Source organism: Lissotriton vulgaris, chromosome 1_2, assembly GCF_964263255.1.
Source record: "Lissotriton vulgaris chromosome 1_2, aLisVul1.2, whole genome shotgun sequence".
In the NCBI taxonomy this organism is placed as follows: Eukaryota; Metazoa; Chordata; class Amphibia; order Caudata; family Salamandridae; genus Lissotriton; species Lissotriton vulgaris.
The window spans coordinates 112,839,783-112,861,863 of record NC_141686.1 but is presented as its reverse complement, the minus strand read 5'-3'; the positions used below and the strand labels follow the sequence as shown (position 1 = coordinate 112,861,863).

Genomic DNA, 22,081 nt, shown 5'->3' with positions numbered 1-22,081 from the left:
GAAAAGGAAGTCGGGAAAGGACTCGAATGAATGAACATGTAGTAGACATCTCATTGGAGGGCCCAAGGCGGGGTATTGTTCTTCTAGAACCACACATGTAACCCCCTCCAATTATCCAGCCACCTCAATACATTTACGTATTCCCATCCATCCACCACCCACACCCATGCACTAAATCATCTTCTCCGACCCAACCATTCATCCATCTACACCCATTCGTTCCATCCATCAATGTCTTCTCCTGTTCTCACACAACTCTCTTTTGTGTTCATGGGTGCTTGTATGTGCGCATGAGCTCCTGATTGCCTGCATATTTCTGTGGGTCAGTATGCATAGTATACAGCTCTGTGTGCTTGGATACTGAGGTGCTCTGTCTGTGTGTATGCCTGTATGTTGTCTCTCTGTCTGTGCAGGCATTACACACAAGTAAAACCGACTGCCAGTGCTTGTTTATTTACTGTACCCCACCCTATTGTGAGAACTTGTCTACCATCCTCAGAATGTAGATGTTTGAGTCAAGTCTGCCCCTCCTCTTCTAGGTATCAAATGGGCATCCTGTGTACGCATGATCACATGAGCATTAGTGAGCCTCGTGCCTGATTACCCCTTGTAAACGAGGATTCGTTTCTGAGCACCTCGTGGCTTCCCTTACAACTGGGAAGACCATCAGAGGAGCTTTTGTTGGCCTTTCTTAGGCTGCCCCCCATATTGTTAGCTTCCTCCGCAGCTGCGCTGAGGAGCAGCAGAGGCGCGGGCCTCATTCTTACTCTGAGGACTGTCACATGCCTGTCGCGGGTGGTTGTGGGTCGTTTGCTCAACTTTATGGCACTATACGCCTATTTAAAGACGCCACAGGCTGCGAGTACTGAGCTTTTCAGTGTGTGCTTTTGGTTCGTTTTCTGTGGTTTGGCTGGGTTCTTCTAGCTCTGTTAATGAAAAGAAGACATTAAAGCTCAAAAAGCCTGAAAACATGTTCCTTTTCTTACCTTTAGGGCTTTTGGGAGGGCGACCGCGCGTTGATGAAGGCCTACGGACCGATCTGCGGGTAAGAAGCACCACCCCTCATGCTCCGGCGACCTCAATGGGGCAGCTGTGTCACTTCAGGTCTCATGTCTTCAGATGGGGCCTGCAGGATAATATGGTATCAGCGCGCTGTGATTGTCGGCACTTCCCTTGAGAGAGCGCGCCAAAGTTCTAACTAAAAACAAATATACCTCTTGTTCCACCCCTTAACATTTGAACCCCTTTCCTTATGCCTGCCAGAAATTGTAAATATTTTTGCATCATTTGGATTGTTTGGGTGTTGGGATTTTATGTTTGCAATATGGGATTTTATGTTTGCATTTTATATTAAGGATATTTTATTGTCTAATTACGAGTTTGGCGGTCCATAGGAGGTGGAGGTGCAGTGTCGGTTGGTGACTGCCACACCAGGGGTCCGACCAATGTATTACAACTACGGCGGTCAGATCCTACAGAAGACTGCCAGGGATCTGCGATCCCTGGAGGTGGAGCGGCAGTCTTAGGGCCACAATATGCTTGATGGTGCCCGGCGGCACCACCAAGCATATTACAATTTTCCTTACCACCAGTGGTCTCAAGGAGGTTCCTCCTCCATGCAACATCTGGCGATGAAGAAAGAAATGTGCACGGGGTGCATGCAGGGGGGCACATGTTGTAACCCCCTGTATTTTTGCATCCCAGTTCCTCCACAGGAAGGACTGCATGGCATGGTGCATTCCTTCTTGCACTGGCGGTCCCTCGGTGGTGCTCTTTACCGGTTTCTATGAGCCTTTTTTCTGCAATGTCGCAGGACAGCCAAGCTGCCCGCCACCAGACAACGAAAATACTCGTAATCTGGTGGGCGGGCGGCATTTGAGTTTGGCGGTCCAGGAGCAGGGTGGTAACATGGCGGCCCTAAATATTACCCAACATCCACTCTTTTGGATACCAAAGGACAGACTGGAGTTGTGTCAAATGGAGTTATTTGCCTCTGGGGGCTGACCTGTCAGTGGAGCAACAACTGATCACCAGGTGGCACCCCTGCCCCTTAGGGTAGGGATGCAAAGCAGCCCCATATTTGCTTTTGATGGTGGCGGTGGCGTAAGGTTAGAAACTCAGAACCCAGCAATGCCTAAATAATACTTAGTAAACCAATATCCAACTAGTGTTCAATCTTTGATTCGGGGTCAGTGCAGGGTGTGCCCGCTAACAGTTGTCAACCCTCAGTGGAATGTGAATTTCCACTGCCTCTGGTCCACTCTCACAACCTCTACTCACTTAATCATGAACTCTGCACTCTGTGACATGTAGTCTTACACATTGCAAGAAATGGATGGCAAAACAATCTTTGCTCTTGCCTTAGACTGTGGGGGTGAAGTAGGCACAAGAATGCCCCCTCCTGTGGTGGCTCAATCAGTCCTGTGGGTCACCAGGCAGATTCCATCTTGGGTTGGATCTTTCCAGGGATCCATTTAAGTTGCAGTGAAGATTTAAAGGGCCCTGTGGGCGGCTGCTCACTCCAGCACTTCACCCATTTCCTTCTGTGAGATCCTCCTTGGCTGTGTTGATTCCAGAAGCGCTGTCTCACTGTATAACATGATGAATTGGTCCACATTATCCATCAGATGGGTGTACAGTGATGATTGCAAGGGAGGATCAGACAAGTTGAGAAGATGAAGTGAGGAAAGATTTGGGCCATTTATGTCCCTGTTTTAGTTCGGGAGAATATGCCCCACCAACCCCTAGGCTGCTAATAGCGAGTCTCTGTATTTTTGATTTTTAACTACGCAAACATGAGATCCGGTGTGTACTCTGAGGGTCTCTAGGAAGTAGATTGAGACCCTGAAATGAGTTCTGTGGTCCTGAGTGGCACACCAAGCCTTTCATGAGTTGACTTCCGTAATTTCAGTCGGGTTGAGGAGAACCAGCAGAGGTGGCACCTGATGGTTATAATTGAAGGAGCTGGTTGTGTTTACCACTTGCCTTCTCTGGTTGTGTTCCTGCTAGCCTCCTTCGTTGAAAAGGATTGTACGTTTTTCTCAACCAGGTTATTTGCTCCATTCCTGTGGGTCATTATCTCTACGCACCCAACAGAGTGAATGTGGACTATGCTTGACTGTATGGAGACAGGAATCTATCTTGGATTTATTGTATGAGAAGGGTTCACAAAAAATTGAGCTTGCCTAACATAGTCCAGCCTAAGAATCCTTCTCGTTCTATTCCCAGTCTAAGAAGAGTTTATATAAATGCTCAAGAAATAGTTCAAAGTTTGTTTTCATCAATTGCACCGCTTTCTAAATACTTCTCTGTGTTCCCAATTTCCATTAACACTAATCCATAGAAAGCAGTAGTTCTTGACCAGGAAATCCGAGAACCATGGAGCAAAGTCCTGGCTTCAGCCATATTGAATCATCATCAATAAATCTTTATTCGGCTTAACCAGCCATAAAAGAGTACAAAAAAGGGCATTCAGTGCATCAACTACAGCAGCATCGATTTCCAGCCTAGGACAAATGACCATACAATAAAGTTACATTCTTCACTAAAATTCATTCACTGGGTCAAACGTGATGGCTTCAAATGCCAACATACAATAATTAAACAGACACTTAAAAACATCACGAAGGGAAACTATGAGCCATGTCAATTTTTTAAGTTAAGGTGCTTTTCTAGTGGCCTTTATGGCAACTGAATAGTCCTCCAACATTTCCAAGTAGATTAAAATCAATAACCTTCAAAAGTGCATATTACTTAAAATTCAATCAAAACATCCTCGTATCAATTCATAACACCATTAAGATTTACAAAAACAATTTCAGGGCAAATAAACAGTTCTGAACAATATGTTAAAAACAATTCATAAATGACCAGGGACATGTGACTCTTTGAATAAAGTAGATACGGTGAGACAACTCAGGGAATTCTTACTCTTAACGTTTCCTAATGACCAAAGATACTTTTATATAATTGTCTATTATAATACAAATATCAGGGTTAGCCAGTGAGTGCAATCATTTAAAAACATCAACATATGTGCAAGGGCGAATTTTCTTTATTAGTGGGATTAAAAACATATACTCCTTGCCGTTTTATATAATGGGCTTGTAAGATTATCACATGGACAAGGTGAGAGATCATTCACCCAACCACTCTGGCGTGGAAACACCAGCAAAAAATGCACAGTACCTAACCGAAATCTAGTTAAATAAAATCTAATCTGCAGATTAGTGGTAAATGTTAAATAATATTGCAATGGGGCAGGGGAGAAATGCATGAGACCGATCTCATCTAAGTGAGGATAATGCATTTTTCCCCTTGAATGTAACGCCTCTTTGATAATGACTTTGGCGTTCAGTGGGATGCTATCAGGACTATCATAGAAATGTCACAACCCTATTTCATAATATTTATCTTTCACGAAACAAAGCCATGGTATTTTTAGAGAATTGGTCAAGTTTGGACAGTTTTGATATTGTATCACATTTGCCTAGCAGAGACGCCATAGGCCAGAATATGCAACTGTTTATGACATGCTAGGAACTGTAGTTTATTTGTGGCATGCTGCCACGTAGCGTATTCCCCACACACGCTAATTTTCAATCCAGACAGTGGAGACATTCGATGTTGACTTCCTGCCTTCCCATCTCTGAAAGGAATTTAGTGTGTGATTTGGTGGAGTATCGCTTCCCATGTTCGACCGGTACCAAGCAGTAAGCAGAGTCTTAAGCTCTGCTTTACCACAGCGTTCAGGATCTTTTCTCCTCAAATTATCCAATCTGGAGAATTAATGGACCTTCTTGTTTCGCAGAGACTAGGGTCTGAATCACCTTGAGCTACTCTTGATTTCTCGTAGGTAAATGAACATGAGTCACAGAGAGATTAAGGGATCAGCTGATTCTGTCAATTGTATCAAAAGGAGAAGCTGATCATTGGATCAAGGTCTCATGCTTCCAAAAATATGCATGAATCCCACTTCACAGCATCTCCTTGTCCTGTGTCGTGCACCATATCACACTTGATGTTGCAAGAGATCAATACTCCCTTGTCTTGCGCCATTTTAAAGAAAAGTAGAAAATGCACAGAAAACAAAATAGAACTGGATGCAAAATCTTAAGAAAGGAAATAAGCGGACCAAACCCTAGAAAACTAAAAACCAACCTGATAAATACATTAATTTAGCTCCTAAAAGGAAAACGATAAAATAAATGTTGTGCAGCATGCCCTTGTCCTAGACTCTTCTCCTCTCTCTTCCAAGTGATGCATGTATGCCGAGCCAAAAAGGAACTAAGAAGAAATAGGGTTTCCTAAATCTAATTTGGAATTGCTGAAGGGAAATAAGTGATTCAGCCACTCTTTAATTCTTGAAGTCTTGAATTCTCTTCCTTATCCAAATATCATATTGTGATTTAGGCAATGAGGTATAATGATTACAGTCATAAAGCTTAGCTAGGGAAATTAGTATACTCAAATTGTCTCACGAGTAACTGCGGATTATCCCATATCTCCCTCCAGGATTAGTTTAAAGTCCTCATCCGGTGAACCCCTCACCTCGCGAGGGAGTCTCCCAGTGTCGCTTTCTAAAACTATGAATGCTACATTTTAAAAAATACAAAAAACTGTCTTATACAATGATGTAGCAGTCTATTTAGCAATATTCAAAGAATAGTCATATATTCCCAGAAGCTTGTGCCATCTTCGTACTTTCTTTGTTGCTCTAATGAAAGGTGTCACATCCCACTGCATAAAGGATTCTTTCTTATACAGCTACAGCAAGAACAGCTGTAAGTGCTTCTCACTGGGGACGTATTTGTACATCCTCCCCAGCCTTTCATCACAACATTATGACAGCTCCTGTTCCCAAGATGGATGACTGCTTCTCCTTGCTCTATTGCTAGTAATGAGTGCTTATTGTGTGACTGATCTATGTGGGAGTTTGATAGTGATATCCTACCTACCCACTGCCTCTGCATTTCTCGATGGCATGCTTTGCAAATGTTAGTAGGAGGTAAAATTATTTGAGGGCACAAAAGATGCTTTCCACCTCCTATCTGAATCAGGGGTGAACTCCTGCAGTGAACATTGACTGTGTGATACTTTCTTCCATGCTTGGCTCTGAGATTCAGGGCTGAGGATGGTTTTAGTAAAGATGTTAGTTGATGAGACTGCACGTTTACTATGTTTGGTTATAAGATGACTATTGTGTTTGTGAGGTAGGATAATAAGTTATTGCATTGCTTCCAGAATGAATCCCTGAAGGAATAAATTGGTGTGGTGTTACCAATTCCCAGTAGACAAAGCAATATTCCTTTTGAGGATTTTATCAACACAGCTGTTTGTGCTCAGTAGTAGTCAATAGTGGATACAGAGCTTGTTTGCATTCTCAGTAGGTTATAATGTATGCTGTCCAGCCCTTAGGGATTTGTCCTTTGAACCATCCACTTTGTGATTTCTTTCTCTCCCATTTCAGCTGTCTTAAGGCGCTGTGTATCTAGCATTCAGATTTGTGTTAGTGGGTTGCGTCTTCTGCATTTTTAATCAAGCTATCTCAGTTTGATCCAGTAGAAGCCATGGGCAGTTGATGGTCAGGGCCAGGGATGCTTTCTGAATACCATCTTCAGGAGTTTTAAGAGGGCCAGCTGATCAACGAGATTGGGTTGACCTGCCAGGAAGACTGGTGGTATTTTTTGGCGGAGTGGCGGGCGGGCTGCGGCTCACAGTGGTTCACTGCGGAACACAGCACGGCACAAGCTCCTCCTCCTCAGTAGTCATGTAAGCGGCAGTGCTTTACTCTCACTTCCTGTTTCTCGGCGTAAGCTTGTATATAGTCAGTGTAACTGATGAGCTCTCTTGATACCTCTGCATTAAGCATGTGTGGCGTTCTCCAGAACCAAACTTGGTTCAATGTTGGCATTTGGTCAATGCACAGGGAAAATTCCTGGAAGGTGCTTAGTTCTAGATTTGGGCATGGCCAGGGCGGGGACCAATTATGGAGTTCGTACCCCTCATTCGAAACCACGTGGAAATGTTGTGCAAAATGTCATAATAGAACGTTCTCTGAAATTGCTGGGGCGTAGCTTGGTGAAATGGCTGGCTAGACGTGTTGCAGAGGTGCTCCCGCCAGAATGGTAGAAATCCTGGTGATTTCGAACATCTTCATGTGTTTGTTGGGCAGCGGAACCCTGCCCTGATCTGGCGAGCCGGGTGACAGCCTGCTGAAGTGGATCGGCGCTGCGGGAAGAGGGGTTCCCAGGAGAGTCCTGGTCCCCGTAATTGCGGCAGCCATTATACAGTAACAACGGGGGAGAAATTGGTGGACAGCGGCAGCGGCAAAGGACCCCGAGCCTCTGACCTGTGAATAGCACAGCGGGCGGACCCCAGACGGGGGGCTACCCGCCGGGTGACAGAGTGCCGGATCAGCCGCATCGGAGGGTCTCCGCGGCCTTGGGGTGAGCTGTAGGAGAGGTCGCGGCGGCGGCGTCTACTCCGGGGCCTGAGGCGGTGACGGCTCAGACGGCGGTCTGATCAAGGAGGTGGCGATCAGGGGGTGAGGCGGCCATTGGGGGTTTGCGGTGGCGGCCCCGTTGTTGTATCCTAACCTTGTTCTCCCCTGTGCCCCAGTTACCTCTCTGACTTGAGAGCACCCATTGTCACCTCTCCTCTCTCATTGGTTCCCCAACGTTCCACCACCCCCTCCAGCTTTAGGAACTGTCAACTGACATATGTTATTATGCTTCCTGACCACGCCGTGACCTGGTGTGGGGCTGTAGATACGGAATAAACTTATAGCTGATTTACCTACTGCTTCCTGGTACCTGATTTCAACAAGTGGCGACGAGGTAAACCACAGCCCCTCACCACGGATTTGATCTACTTTATTCGTAGGAATTAAGCATTTATACTGAAAAATGCCCTCCTACCTGAACTCCGTATAATGCTCGACATGACATCCTGAAATTGGTTAGTGTCCTTGGAGCTCCTCTGCGGTGACACCTGAGTTGAGGCGCCTGTTTGCAACATTTTCATGAGGGTCGGCTTTCCCGGCGTGAGTGATTCGAAGTCCCTGTCTTCTGCTTTGTTGTGAGGCTCGGCTGTTTCCCGGCGTGTATTCCACGGCCTTCGCCCTCACCACCTTTGATGACGACCCGTCGGTAAGCACAGCCCTGGCATCGGATGAAGAGGTGCCGATTGAGTGACTGCGCGCTGCTGCTTCGAGGGTTGTTGCCGTCACACGGCGAAGGTGAGAGCCAAAGCATATCGTGCTGCGCCTGTAATAAATTTTCGGGGGAGACGCCTGGTGATTTCCTGTGTGCGCAAGGACATTCCTCTTCGTGCCTGTTCTGGTTGGGAAAGAGGCGCCTTCTTCCTCACAAGCGCGCAGTGACAATTCCTGTCAGCTGTTTTTGCGCCACATACTCTCCTCAGCTGCGTTCTTCTGCGCATGCTTCAGCACGTTCCACGTCACTGGAACGCAGCGTCTGGCGCCATCTTGTGGTGAAATCTTCGGAACTTGTATAACTTTGCTTTCAAACCAGGCACATACACGGTGATGTGCACACCCATGTAATTCTAATGGAATTGTATGTTTTTCTTGCAAACAGCTCTAATAAGACAGTTACTACAAAACTACATTACTTGAAAACAAAAATCTGTACTGTCAACTAATAATTCATTCTGCGACAACTAAGCTGATGCCCCAGGCCTGTGAAATATTTCTGCTATAACTGTAACTTATATTGGACAGTTAGACTATCACTCTTGGTTTAATTCATCTTGAGTCCACTCCCTAACCCTTCGAAGGCAAGTGTCAAGTTACACTAGGAACAACTGCTACTTAGAATTTCGCTTGCGCTTTTAAATCAGAGACTTGTGTGTCTTCATCCTTAAGCTTATTGGCAATGTGTGCCCTTAGTTCATTAAATCTTGCGCAACCCCAAGCTTTCCTATCTCTCAAAGGTGCTCCTAGTATGCCATGGAAGGAATGGAGAGAGTATTTCACTAATTATATAGAAACTGTGGAAGATGAGGATTTCACTCCAGAAAAGAAAAAGAAAGTGTTGTTGTACTGCTTAGGTCCAGGGGGTGTCAAGACTTATAATAATATTGAAAAGAAGGTAAGAGAAGGTAATGATGTTTATCAACATGCATTAGATGACTTAGATGCCCATTTTTCACCTATCGTTTGTGTTGCTGTTGACCGGTACAAATTTTCAAGAAGGAAACAGGGCAAAGATGAGAGCATTGAGGATTATGTGGCGGCCTTGAACAACCTGGCTCTAACTTGTAGATTTGGTCAATTGCAAGAAGAATTTGTATGCGATCAAATCATTATGCATGCGAGTAACCCCAACATCCAAGACAAACTATGGGTTAATGGAGAATCTTCCTTAAAAGAAGTTGTTGCTCTAGTTAAAAAAGCTGAACTAACAGGCAGATGTGCCAAAGCGGTTTTAGATGAGCCAATTGTCGTTAAAGCAATTCATTCTTCCAACGCAAACAATCTCAGACAAAAGGCCAGCAATAAAGAAGTTGCGCATGAGTATCATAAAAAAAATGAACCTTACAAATCTAGGCACAAAAATGTGAGAAAAGTCACAGCAGTAAATACAAAAATCCACCTGAACTCAAATGCTATTGATGTGGTTCTCCTTACAACTTCGCAGATTCAACAAAGTGCCCTGCTAGACATCAGAAATGCTTGTCATGTGTTTTGACAGGTCACATCGCCAAGGCCTGCAATAGGGTATCCTTTAGGCAGAGCAGACATGTCAGACACATTCAGGATGAAAGTGACTCTTCAGATGAAAATTCGGAGTACTCGGATTCAGATAGCATCAATTACGTGTTCTCCATTGAATATGATGTATTGGAACTTAAACCCACTAAAAAAAAGAAACCCATGTGCGATGTGAAATTGGGAGGGGTAACTGTAAACTTAATGGCTGGTTCCGGCTCCCCTTTCACAATCATCAATGAGAATGTATGGAAACAATTGCTTACTGATAAAATTGGAACATCGCTTGAGAAGTCAAACATCATTGCTAGAAGTTACACTGGCAACAACATCGAATTTCTAGGAACACATGAATTGGAATTCGAGTTCAAAAACAGGAAAGCTTGTTGTAAACTCTTCATTGCTAAAAAAGGACCTTCAGTACTTGGCTGGAGTGACCAAGCTGATCTGGGAATAATCCTCAACCCAAACAGCGCAGACCCTGTTTTGTCCGTTGATGAGTCATGCAAGAATACAATTCATAAGGATTTTCCTGAAGTGTTCTCTGGAAAAGTAGGTCTTCTTAACAGTTTTGAACACAAAATTGAACTTAAAGACTCAGCCATTCCATGTGTTCACAAGGTAAGACACTTACCAGTGTCGGTAAGGAGTGATGTTCAAACAGAGTTGTATAGACTGGTCAAAGATGGAATAATTGAGGAAGTTGAATCAGCGGAGTGGGTTTCTCCCTTAGTTGTGGTCAAACGTCCCAATGGGAAAATTAGGCTGTGCATTGACCTTAGGGATCTTAACAAGAACATTATTGTTGATCAGTATCCACTACCACTCATTTGTGAGATGTTTAATGCCACCAATGATATGTGTATTTTTTCAATAATAGATTTGAAATCCGCGTATCACCAGATACCCCTACACGTGGACAGCAAGAAATACACCACATTCATCACCCCATTTGGTTGTTACCGTTTCACTAGGGTACCGTTTGGGTTAGCCTCTGCCGCGGCGCTGTTCCAAAGGGTCATGACTTTCATCTTGGAAGGCGTTGCAGGCATTAGGTTCTTCCAGGACGATATTTTAGTCATGGGTGGCAATCAACTGGAACATGACACACGCTTAGAGCAAGTTTTCAACAAACTTAAAATGCATGGTCTTACTGTTGAACTAGATAAATGTAAAATTTCTCAGGAACAAGTGGTTTATTTGGGGCACACTATCAGCCACGAGGGCATCAAACCAAAGCAAGGCTTAATAGATGCCATTCTTAATGCTCCTTGCCCATCCAGTAAAGAGGACATCAGAGCCTTTCTCGGATTAACGGAGTATTACTCCAAATTCATAAGGAATTTTTCAGAAAAAATGTACAGTCTAAGACAGTTGCTGAAAAACAAAACAAAATTTGAATGGTCCCCAGAATGTCAGACCACCTTTGAAACAATCAAAAAAGAATTAGTGAAGCACCTTTCCTCAAGGGATTTGATCCCAAAGACGAAATCTATGTCACAACGGACGCAAGCAACAAAGGATTAGGTGCAGTGCTAGCACAGAAGGATAATTCAAATCAAGAATGGGTTGTGGCTTTCGCCTCCAGGTCACTCACCCCTGCCGAGGAGAAGTACTCGGTAATAGAACGCGAGATGCTTGCCTGTTCTTGGGCGCTCAACCACTTCAGAGCATACATATGGGGATACAACATACATCTTCGCACGGACCACAAGCCATTGATCAAGATCTTACCTGCTTCTGGTTTGCAAAATGCCTCACCACGTCTGAGTAAAATGTCAATAAAATTATTGGACTACAACTACTTCGCAGAATATTGGCCAGGCATCAAGAACAAAGTCGCTGATTTTCTCAGCAGATTACCCCTGCCACATAACGAGAATTTGAATGCTCCTGAGGATGATGAAAGAGTGGCTCTACTCTTCAACACAAATTTTGAGGGAATCTCTACTGGAGAATGGGAGAATCACATGTCTCAGGATTCAACACTAAACGACGTATGTAAATATGTCAACACTTCGTGGCCAGAGAAACGCCACCTTCAAGACAACATTAAGTTGTATTGGGAAATAAGGAATGAAATCAGCTTTGAAAATGGTGTGTTGTACAGAGTCGGTAAGGCCATCGCCCCTATCACTCTCAGAGACAAAATCCTGAAACTTTGCCACATGGGTCACCTTGGCATCACTAAAACAAAGCAAAGAGTCAGAACCTATTATTGATGGCCCGGTATCGACAAACAAATTGAAATCCTCATAAGGAACTCTGTCGAATGCAGTGATTCTGATAAAGTTCTCAAGACATCCAAAGTTTCCCTTTCTCCACTTCACCCTCCCCAAATGGCTTGGGAAAAATTAGGCCTGGACATTGCTGGACCAATTGAAGGACATGATGGGGGGATCAAGTACATCATAGTGGTCATCGATCACTTCTCCAAATGGCCGGAAATAGAAATCGTTTCTGAAATAGACAGTTCAACTATTATATCATTCCTGGATAAATTGTTCCTAGGTGAAGGTCTACCCAAATGTATTCTCACAGACAATGGTCCACAATTTTGCTCCATGATGTTCAAATCATTCCTTGAAAGGAAGTGTATTATTATTATTATTATTATTATTATATTTCTTATATAGCACCAGAATCGACCCCCGAAGGGGTATCTCCGCGCTTGCCTTGGGAACCCGTCCTGGTTTTTCCCTGTGAGATAGCCCCTACAGGGCATCCCCAATGTGAAAACCAAGCATCCCGCCGCGGGGGGGCCATTGTGGAGATTAAGCAAGCTTAATGCCCAGAGTTGCAGAGTGTGAGCCCATGATTAGGTCAGGCACCGAATCGAGAATTATCGAGTCCGTGGACATTTGAGCTCAACACCCTGCCGCGTCGGGAATTGAACCCTGGTCCCGGGTCTGACCTCTGCTTCAGGGTCTGCCTGCTCTAACCAGTGAGCCACACTTCCCCACACCAGTGTGCCACACTTCTCCACCCACCACACTACTTCATTGTACCACCCTGAAGGAAATGGTCTTACTGAACGCTTCAACCGTGTCCTCAAGGGACACATACAATTGTCAAGGAATGCCAATCTTAACTGGGAAGAAGAGGTGTTCAAACTCATCTGGGCTTTCAGAATCTCTCCCTGTGCCAGCACCCGCAATGCACCTTTCGTGCTCATGAGAAGCAGACAGCCTCTGAGCATTGACCTAGGTTGGATGCCTGTTTCAAAGCAACTTGAATGGTCGCCAGACGTCATCAGGAACAACATAATCAAGGCGCAAAAATACTACAAAGAATGGTATGACTCAAAACATAGTGCAAAAGAACACTTATTCAAAGTTGGAGATCTGGTGAAAGTTCGCTTAGAAAAAAAAGTAAAGAAAGGAGAAAGCAGATTCACCTCACCTCTTAGCATCAATGAACTTTATAACAACGCCGCTAGACTCAACGATGGGAAAGTGTGGCACATGAGCAGATTGGCGACTCACATTCTGACTCTGAAGTCATGTCTGACAGTCGCAGCTTCAGCGGTAGGTCTGGCAGAACCAGTAATGATCCTCACTCTGACACCGATTGTGTTTCTGATCCTCACCGTGTCACGGGGAGGTTTGGTCGAACCATTCGTAAGCCAAAACGTTATGAAGACTTTGTATATGATTAATGTTCACCGTTCCTCCCGCATGAATGTATGTTTCATCGCCGAGGGTTCAATCCTTTAAAACTCTCAAGAGAGGAAGATGTGTTGTATCCTAACCTTGTTCTCCCCTGTGCCCCAGTTACCTCTCTGACTTGAGAGCACCCATTGTCACCTCTCCTCTCTCATTGGTTCCCCAACGTTCCACCACCCCCTCCAGCTTTAGGAACTGTCAACTGACATATGTTATTATGCTTCCTGACCACGCCGTGACCTGGTGTGGGGCTGTAGATACGGAATAAACTTATAGCTGATTTACCTACTGCTTCCTGGTACCTGATTTCAACACCAGTGTCCCCGGTGAGTCCCGCCGCACAAGCGCATAAGTGGTATGACCCTGAGAGAGGCGATGCACACAGGGAAACAGCGGCTGGCGGGCCCGCACCGGCCGGAGGCGGAGGCAGAGGCTGCGTGAGCTCGAGGTGGTGCGGCCTGCACTTCTTCCAGTGGCCCACGCTTGCCTCTTGAGATCAAGATTGCCTGAGAGACTCGACCCTGGGCGTGATCTGTGTGGGGGTCGCTTCCAGGCCCGGTGGTAGTGGCGAGAGGCCATAGGCACACAACGCAGGGGTTTCCCCCCTGACCTCTGGAAGCGCAGGAGTCCAGAGGACGCAAACTGATGGAACCGGCAGTTGGTGGGGCAAGGAAAGGCCCGACTGCTCCCAGGCTGGCAAGTAGGGAGACAGAGACTTGACAAAGGCCTGGGGCTTTGCAGATGGGTGCAGTGCCGGGGCCAGGGGTAGCACCCCAGGTGAAGAGGTGAGAGGGCCCCCCCTGATTGGCATAGCCCCCCGGTGCGTGGGAACTGGGCAGGAGGCATTCACCCCCTGAGAAGGTGGTAGACCAGGCGTCCGTGGATATCACTCTGGGACGGTCCGGCTTGGCTGGGGTTGGAGTGGTGGAGGAACAGGCTACTCCCAAGAATTGACGACTGGCCGGGCTCGAGGGGACAGCACACTGTGACCGCCCGGGGTGTCTGGTGGGGAGAGAAAAGTAGGCCTGGTGCCAACAAAGAGCGTTGGCTTCCGGGCCAGCCGGCTAAATATACTGCGGAATCCCCTAAAGGGGGGTGGACTATTGAACGGAATCTTTCCCTGGGCGGCCTTGGATCCTGCAGACTGTTGGTCGGGGCCCGCCGGGGAGTGTCCTGGGGTGACCACCCTGAGTATGGGGAGAGACTGACCCCTGAGAGGTGCCCAATCTAATAAAATGTGTGCAATACATGGTCCTGGGGCCGACGGCCGTGGACCGCGCACGTACAAATATGGAGCAAGGGACTTACCATGACTCGGCCGCTCGGGACAAGGCAGATATCTTGAAGGCGATCCGGGACTCCAGGGTGGCACTAGAGACCAAAATGGATGGGATGGCCATGGATATTAACCACCTGCGGCTGGACCTCAGGAAGGTGGCAGACAGGGTCACGGTCAAGGAAGGAGACTTGAGTGCTCTGCAGACGGAGGTCAGGAAGCTGCTGGAGATGGTGACGACGCTTCAGGACCATGTGGCCCGACTGGAGGAAAGGGCGGAAGACGCGGAAGGCTGCTCTCGAAGAAACAATCTCCGCTTTTTGGGATTTCCCGAGAAAGTGGAGGGACCAGCAGCGGATCTATTTCTGGAGGACTGGATCAGTAGAGTGTTCCCCAACCTCAGGATCTCCAAAATGTTTGCGGTGGAGAGGGCACATCCCTGGGGCCGCCGCCGAGACCAAGATCCCCACCTAGAGCCTTGATTGCCCGGATGTTTAACTTCAGGGACCAGGATATAATCTTGCAGCACATCCGTGCCAACGGCCCACCCAGATTTGAGAACCATGACATTCATATCTATCCTGACTATACTAAAAAAGTTCAAGACCTACGGAATGACTTCCTCAGTGTGAAACGCCGGATTTGTAGCCACAATATTAAATATAGCCTGATGTCTCCAGCTAGACTCCGGGTGCAGTATGCAGACAAGGCCCACTTCTTTGGCACTCCAGCGTAGGCAGTAGACGGGATAGACTCACTGGGCCTGGTCGACCCAATCGCAATCAGGGATGGCAGGAGCAGAGGCGCCGGGGCAATCGGCAGAAGAGCCAACAATGTCGCACAGAAGAACAAAGGCAGCGGGACCGAGAGCGGACTGACGCAGGACGTGTGGTGGTGGGTCCGGATGGCACTCTTCGGGCAGAACTGGGGATGATCCCGACACAGAACCAGTTTTCTCCACTTTGTCTGGTGCAGGAAACACAGTCTGACATGGACGGGGCCATGAGCCCGGCTGCAGAGAGCTTTAGAAATGAGTGAGTGAGGGCCCGGATGCTGTGCCCGGGGGGGTTCATACCCATGGACACTGTAAGTATCGGATTCGGCCCACAGGGAGTGAGACTATCCCATTTGACTCATACTTATGGACTGGAGCCAATTGGTCCTGAGGGTGGAGGGTTTGAGAAATGATTAATGTTAGAGGAGGGATTCCATTTCGCCTACAGGCTGGTTAGGTTTGCCGGCTGTGGAGTGCCGAGGCAGGCCAGCTAGACCTCGGTCAGGCGGGTCCGTGCGGTGCCAGGCAGTTGGCTGCTTCCTTGAGTCTTAGTGGGGAGGGAGGTGTACACAGACCCGGGAGGGTCAGTGTGGTTGTAATTGTTCTACTGTTACACTGTGTGGGGTAATCGAGGAGGGTGGGTGGTGCTTTGGGGCGGGGTTCGAAGTCCTCGAGCCGGTTGGTAGTGAGAATGAAGGGCTACCGCCTATGGTTGGGGCGAGTTGGGGGTTGTAGTTGTGGGGTTTTTGGGGTTGCTGCCGGGTCTGGTCTATGTTGATATGTGGGTGACCAATGGCGTCCTCCTCCGAGGGGGGCTAGGCAAGAGATTTTTGGGGAGTCCCCACACAAAAGACGGGGGACGGAAAGGTTGAATAAATTAACATACCAGGGGATAACCAGAAGTACAATCTGATCACGTGGAACGTGCAGGGGCTCAATAATAGGGTGAAGAGGATCCTGGTGGCTTCATACCTGCGGCGTTATGGGGTCATTATAGCCCTACTCCAGGAAACCCACCTATGGGGAGACTATCTGAAATTCGTCCAACGTAGGTGGAGATGTCAGTTTTTTGCTACATCCTACTTGGGGTTCGCTCGGGGAGCGCTTATCTGGGTGGTGCTGGGTGCCCCCTTTAAGTCTGTGCATGTTAAGCAAGACCCCAACGGGAGGTTTGTGGTGGGGACCCTAGATGGGTGCAATTTATGCCTAGCTAATGTTTATGCCTCAAACAGCGATGATGGGGGGTTTTTGAGCCGAGTTATGGGGCAGCTGGATCTGGACCCGGATACAGAACTAGTTATGGTAGGAGACTTTAATTGTGCCCTGGATGGGGTTGCCAACGTAGGGCGAACAAAGCGATACAAAAAGGATGATGGACGGAGCATTTGAGCAAATCAAACACTCACCCCAGTCAACTGATCGGGGTTTAATCCATCACCATTCTTTAGCTCACTCAGCCACCCCAGTTCAGTTTGTATCGCTTTGTTCGCCCTAAGTTGGCAGGGTATGCTCAGACGGGAGTCCCTTGCTCACTTGACCACTGGATTCAAGATAGCCTGGCTGATGAGGATTATGAATCCGAAACCGGTCCCAGGATGCTTGTTTCCGGTCCAGGAAAGACATGGCTTGGCAGTTCGGGCTGGACTGTTCCCATGAGGCAAAGGGTCAGACTGATTTGCATATGGCCATATCTGAACTGGGACGGCTGAGTGAGCTAAAGAATGGTGATGGATTAAACCCAGATCATTTGACTGGGGGTGAGTGTTTGATTTGCTCAAACGCTCCGTCCATCACCCCCTTTTGTATCAATTACACGCATAGACACTTAAAACGTAACAAGCTTTTTGAGGTGTACACATGAATTGATGGTCTTGAATATTCCTGCAGAGTTAAAGATAAGTGATAGCATTACTTGACCCTATCTGAAGAACAGAGAATCATCTTTAAACTAGACAGAATCCACCCATTTGACACAGTATAATATAAGTACATAAATATGTTCAATAGATCGGCTTCTTAAGGCTGCTCTGAGCAACATTTAATAACCTTACCATTGACAGCATGTATTTTTTCATTCCCCACTCGGTATCTCCGTTTTGAGCCGCTATAAATACATAGTACTTCTGGACTATGCTGTATCCTTCACACACCGTTGTGTACCCTCAGAATGCAGCAGGGCTGAGAAGGACAGGCTGGGTGCAGTGACCTTGGAACTGTGGCTTCCATCACCAGGATCTTTATGAAGTGCCCAGCTGGCTCCTTGGGGAATGTCCCCAGAAGCCCAGGCCCTCTGGTGACTGCACTGCATGTCTCACTGTGCTGCCTGTGCAGACGGTCGCCTTCACTTCGTGGCTGATGACGTGCTGTACACTCTAAAAACACATGTTGACTTGCTGTGCCTTAGCATTTGTATACAGTAAGTGTACAATGAGGGATGAAAGCTGATCTGACGTTTTACCTATAGACCTGTATCATGTGACCTGCAGATGTCCTCTTCAGTGCCAGGTGCTGGAGCACTATTCAGGAAGGACTGACAGAACCCACCTCTGTAATGGAAAGGAAGCCCAACTGGATCTTTTACAAACCCCGTAGGTTGTTCTGGCTTGCTCGCCACACTTGCTTGCCTCAGTGCAGTTCCATGATAACTTTCCGTCTCACCACCTTAAAATGTCACCAGCCGCCACTGTGGCGGCTATTGCTTAAGATGGGCTTAGGGGAAGGATTTGTCAACTAGATAAAGCTGCTATATGCGCATCCGTTGGCGAGAGTTCGTACTGGGCGTTACGTGTCCAACGCATTCCCCATAGCAAGGGGGATGCAGCAGGGTTGCCCGCTTTCCCCCTTGCTATTTGCTCTGGCAATGGAGCCATTGGCTCAATTGCTGGAGGGACAGGGTATACGAGTAGGAAGTTCGGAGCATGTGGTGTCACTGTACGCTGATGATGCGCTAATATACCTAAACTCAGTCCCGTTCATTGTCTGTATTGCTAGCCATGCTGGCTCAGTTCGCGGGGGCCTCTGGGCTTCACATTAATAGAACAAAGTCACAGCTCTACGCAATGGGGACGGACAGAGACTGGGGAGGGGACCAACGTCCAGTGTACGAGTTGCCATGGGTTGAGGACTCTATCCGCTACCTGGGGATAAGGGTTGGAAGGACAGAGGCGGTGTTCTATCAGCACAATATGGGGAGGACAATTCGAGGGCTGCAGGGTAGTATTGCTTTTTGGAACACTCTTAACCTATCCCCGATGGGAAAGATTGTGTTAATAAAGATGGTGGTCCTGCTCCAATGTCTCTATACCATGAAAGGCTCCTTCTTTGAAATTCCACATCGGATATTTAGGAAACTCAATAAAATGCTGTTCCAATTATTGTGGAACGGGAAGCGATGCAGGATTAGTTTAGCGGTCATAAATCGCAGCTGGGGTAAAGGGGGGTTGGAAATCCCTGACTTGGAACTCTATCATTTTGCATCGCAATTGCAACATGCTATTACTTGGCTGGACGCAGACCCCTCCTGGGAGAGGTCCGTGTTGGCAGGTACGTACGGAAACCGGCAACTGGGGGTGTTGTTCTGGCAGGCCGGGAGGCTCACGGAGCGTGGTCCCCCTTTGGTGAGGCTCGGAGCTGCAATTTGGACCCGAATAGTCCGGAGACTAATTCGGGACAGACCCTTTGCCCCAAAGGCGTACTTCTGGATGATGCCGCCCTTTGCTCGGATTGACCAGGTGATGTCAGAAGAGGCCTGGAAGGCCGGGGATGATTAATGTTGTCGGACCTCTACCCGGATGATACATTTATCACTTAGCAGGAGGCAGTGGCGTCCTTCGAGTTGGGAACAGGGCAATTTTTGCAGTACGCCAAACTGGCGGCAATGGCGCGACAACTGTGGCCTACATTCCCAGATGCCCTGGGGCACTCCCACACTCTGGTTACCATGATTGCTATGGCGGGAGGGAGAAAGTGTGTTACCCACCTCTACAGAGCGTTGAGGGACGACAAAAAGAACGGCCCTCTACCCATAGAAGAAATGGCAGCAGGTGTGTCCACAGGAGGTCAGGACGTGAGACTGGGAAAAAATACACGGAAGTGTGCCGAAGGTGGCGGTGAGCAATCGCTTTAAGCAGATCCAATACAACATAATACATATGACGTACATTTCGCCCAGGAGGCTGCACGCCATTGATGGTGCCAGGGACCCTCACTGCCCCAGATGTTGCTATGATATGGCAGATTTTCTGCATATGGTATGGACATACCCGAAGATTCAGACGTACTGGGGGGAGGTTATTGGGGATCTGACCCGAATTACGGATGGACTATAGAGCTAGATCCACGTGCTTGTTTACTGGGCTTGATTCCTAAGGAGCTGAAACGGAAGAAAAGCAGGCATTTCCTGGTTCTGGGTCTAGTCATAGCCAAGAGGCGTATTGTCTCTTTGATTCTCTGGTACCAGGTGAACATAGGGAGATACCCTTGTACAGGCCCACAGAGTTGGTCGACATGCACCTGCGATTCTCATGGGCCGAGGGATGTTGTAGTAAAATGCATGATTTTCAATGGAAAGAGATGGTTCTGATTGCAGCGCGAAAGCAAGAGGTGAGGAAACATGACAACATGATTTTGAATGCACACTTTTTCAAGACATGAGCCCTAACACTGGCATGTTGGCTACAATTTTGACCTATTACGGACAAACTCTGCCAAGATAATATACGATACAGGTCACAGCACACTTTCGGGATTGCTTTTCAGGCCCGGAATTAGCACCATCAGACGTCAAAAGTATAAAAAGCAGGAAAGATATTGGATCTGCAACTTGAGGATCAATCTTGTGATGACCAAGGGGCAGGCTTTGGGATAGTAGTAATCCCACAGGTTAGAGAGGAACGAATGGAGGACACCTCATCCTCAATGCCCGAGAGGACCTAGGTGGTTGAGTAGAGACCAATGATAAACTTTTACAAATATTTTCCCCCTCTCCTCCCACCCGATACTTTAAAACCTGCTGGGCTCAGGAGGGGAGAGAAGGGATAGGAGCAGCACATTGTGGTCAATAATCCTTCACAAAATTCCAGTTATATGGGTGTTGGGGGCACAGCTAGATACATGCATGGACCACGCTGCACTAACATCCATGAACAGGCAGCGCAGCACCGATTTCATGATAGTGGATAGGGGTGGGAACCACAGATCAGCCGGGATGGGGTTCCATTTTCTGGATCTTCTCACTCTAATAATGTGAAGGGAGGCTATTTCCAGGTCACAGGGTATCCTTTGTGGGAGAACTACTAATACACTGTTTTACCTATAATTGTTTGACTGTCAAAGAGTTTTGTTGATGTTGGTAATGTTCTACACCTCTTGGGGTTTGTTAAAATGTAAAGTTGATTCTCACTCTACCAATTAAACACATTATATGCTACACACACCCTGCAATTTTATAACCATACTTCTGATAGCTTGGCGCTACCTGTAAACCTCAATGGGAGAGCTAACTTTCATAGAAATCCTAGCTACCATTTCCCATGGTTAAAATACTTACGTTAAACATTAAAGCATTAACCTCCCTAACAAAAGAACTAGGGTGTGGAATACTGTAGTAGAGGAAAAGATAGACAACCTGGCAGTACAGTAAATTCATTTAGAAATAATGGAAATACATTGTTTCATAACAAAAGATGCACCAATGCCTTTTATTCCACAGCCATGATAAAGCACAACGGAGCAACTCAATTTCTTTACATATAGAAGAGGTCAAGTGGGAAAGAGGGTAGATCCCTAATGATTAAGGGACCCTTGAGGGTAAAATGTTGACCATGATCACGTGTACACCCATACCTCAGGCCAAGAAGCCTTCCGCTGTAGCACCTTGGAGTCCATATCAAACTTTGCCAACGTCGCTCGACTGGTAATGGGGGACCTAAGCAATGTCTGGGATCCAGCCTCAGATACAATGGGACCATCCATAGCACACAGGTGCGTTAAAAAAAAACACAATGAAAGAGTTGGGGCTTCACAACATTTGCCGTGAACAACATATAAATGATCTTTACTGCACGTTCTTTTCACATATCTATATAACCTACTCAAGGATTGATTATATCTTGGCTAATAATGCCCTAGAGCCCATAATAGTAAACTCTGATAAAGGTCAAATATGAGTGTCTGACCCCATCCCTGTCATGATCCACTTGAGTGGCGCCGCACACTGACTAGTACTGGGAGATGGATCCTACAACCCATGCTTCTGAGAGACCCAGGTCTAAAAGATGACCTGCAGAAACGCATAAAGCAATATTTCCAAGACAATGACAGGGAAAAGGTTACAAGTGCAACCTTGTGCTTAGCCTTCAAGGCAGTAGTAGGGCTATTTATATTGGACTCATGGCTAATGTCAGGTGAGTACAACATCTTCATAGGAGCCAACTAGACAAGAAGTCAAGACAGATGTGGCAAACTACAGAGCAGATCCTGCCCCATGTCTATTACAAATGGTGATGGCCCTTAGATGACAATTACGGGCTCATGAAGCAAACAGAACAGAGATGACCCTTCCCCGATTGAAGAATGCCTATAATCCACAGGATAATAAATTGGGCTCCATATAGCTAAGCAGCCTAGACAAC

The 22,081-nt window shown here is 46.9% G+C and overlaps 1 protein-coding gene across 3 annotated transcripts in view; it reads left to right on the top strand.

Annotated features, from left to right (window-relative positions):
• The window catches only part of TBXAS1 (thromboxane A synthase 1), a 542,795-nt gene that overhangs the window by 336,264 nt on the left and 184,450 nt on the right, over positions 1-22,081 (top strand). For all 3 annotated transcript variants that reach the window (XM_086952948.1, XM_086952950.1, XM_086952949.1), the window contains one exon: positions 993-1,045. In XM_086952948.1, the coding sequence (XP_086809074.1) occupies positions 1,020-1,045 (26 nt within the window). In that variant the 5' untranslated portion in view covers positions 993-1,019. The remainder of the gene's footprint in view (positions 1-992; positions 1,046-22,081) is intronic.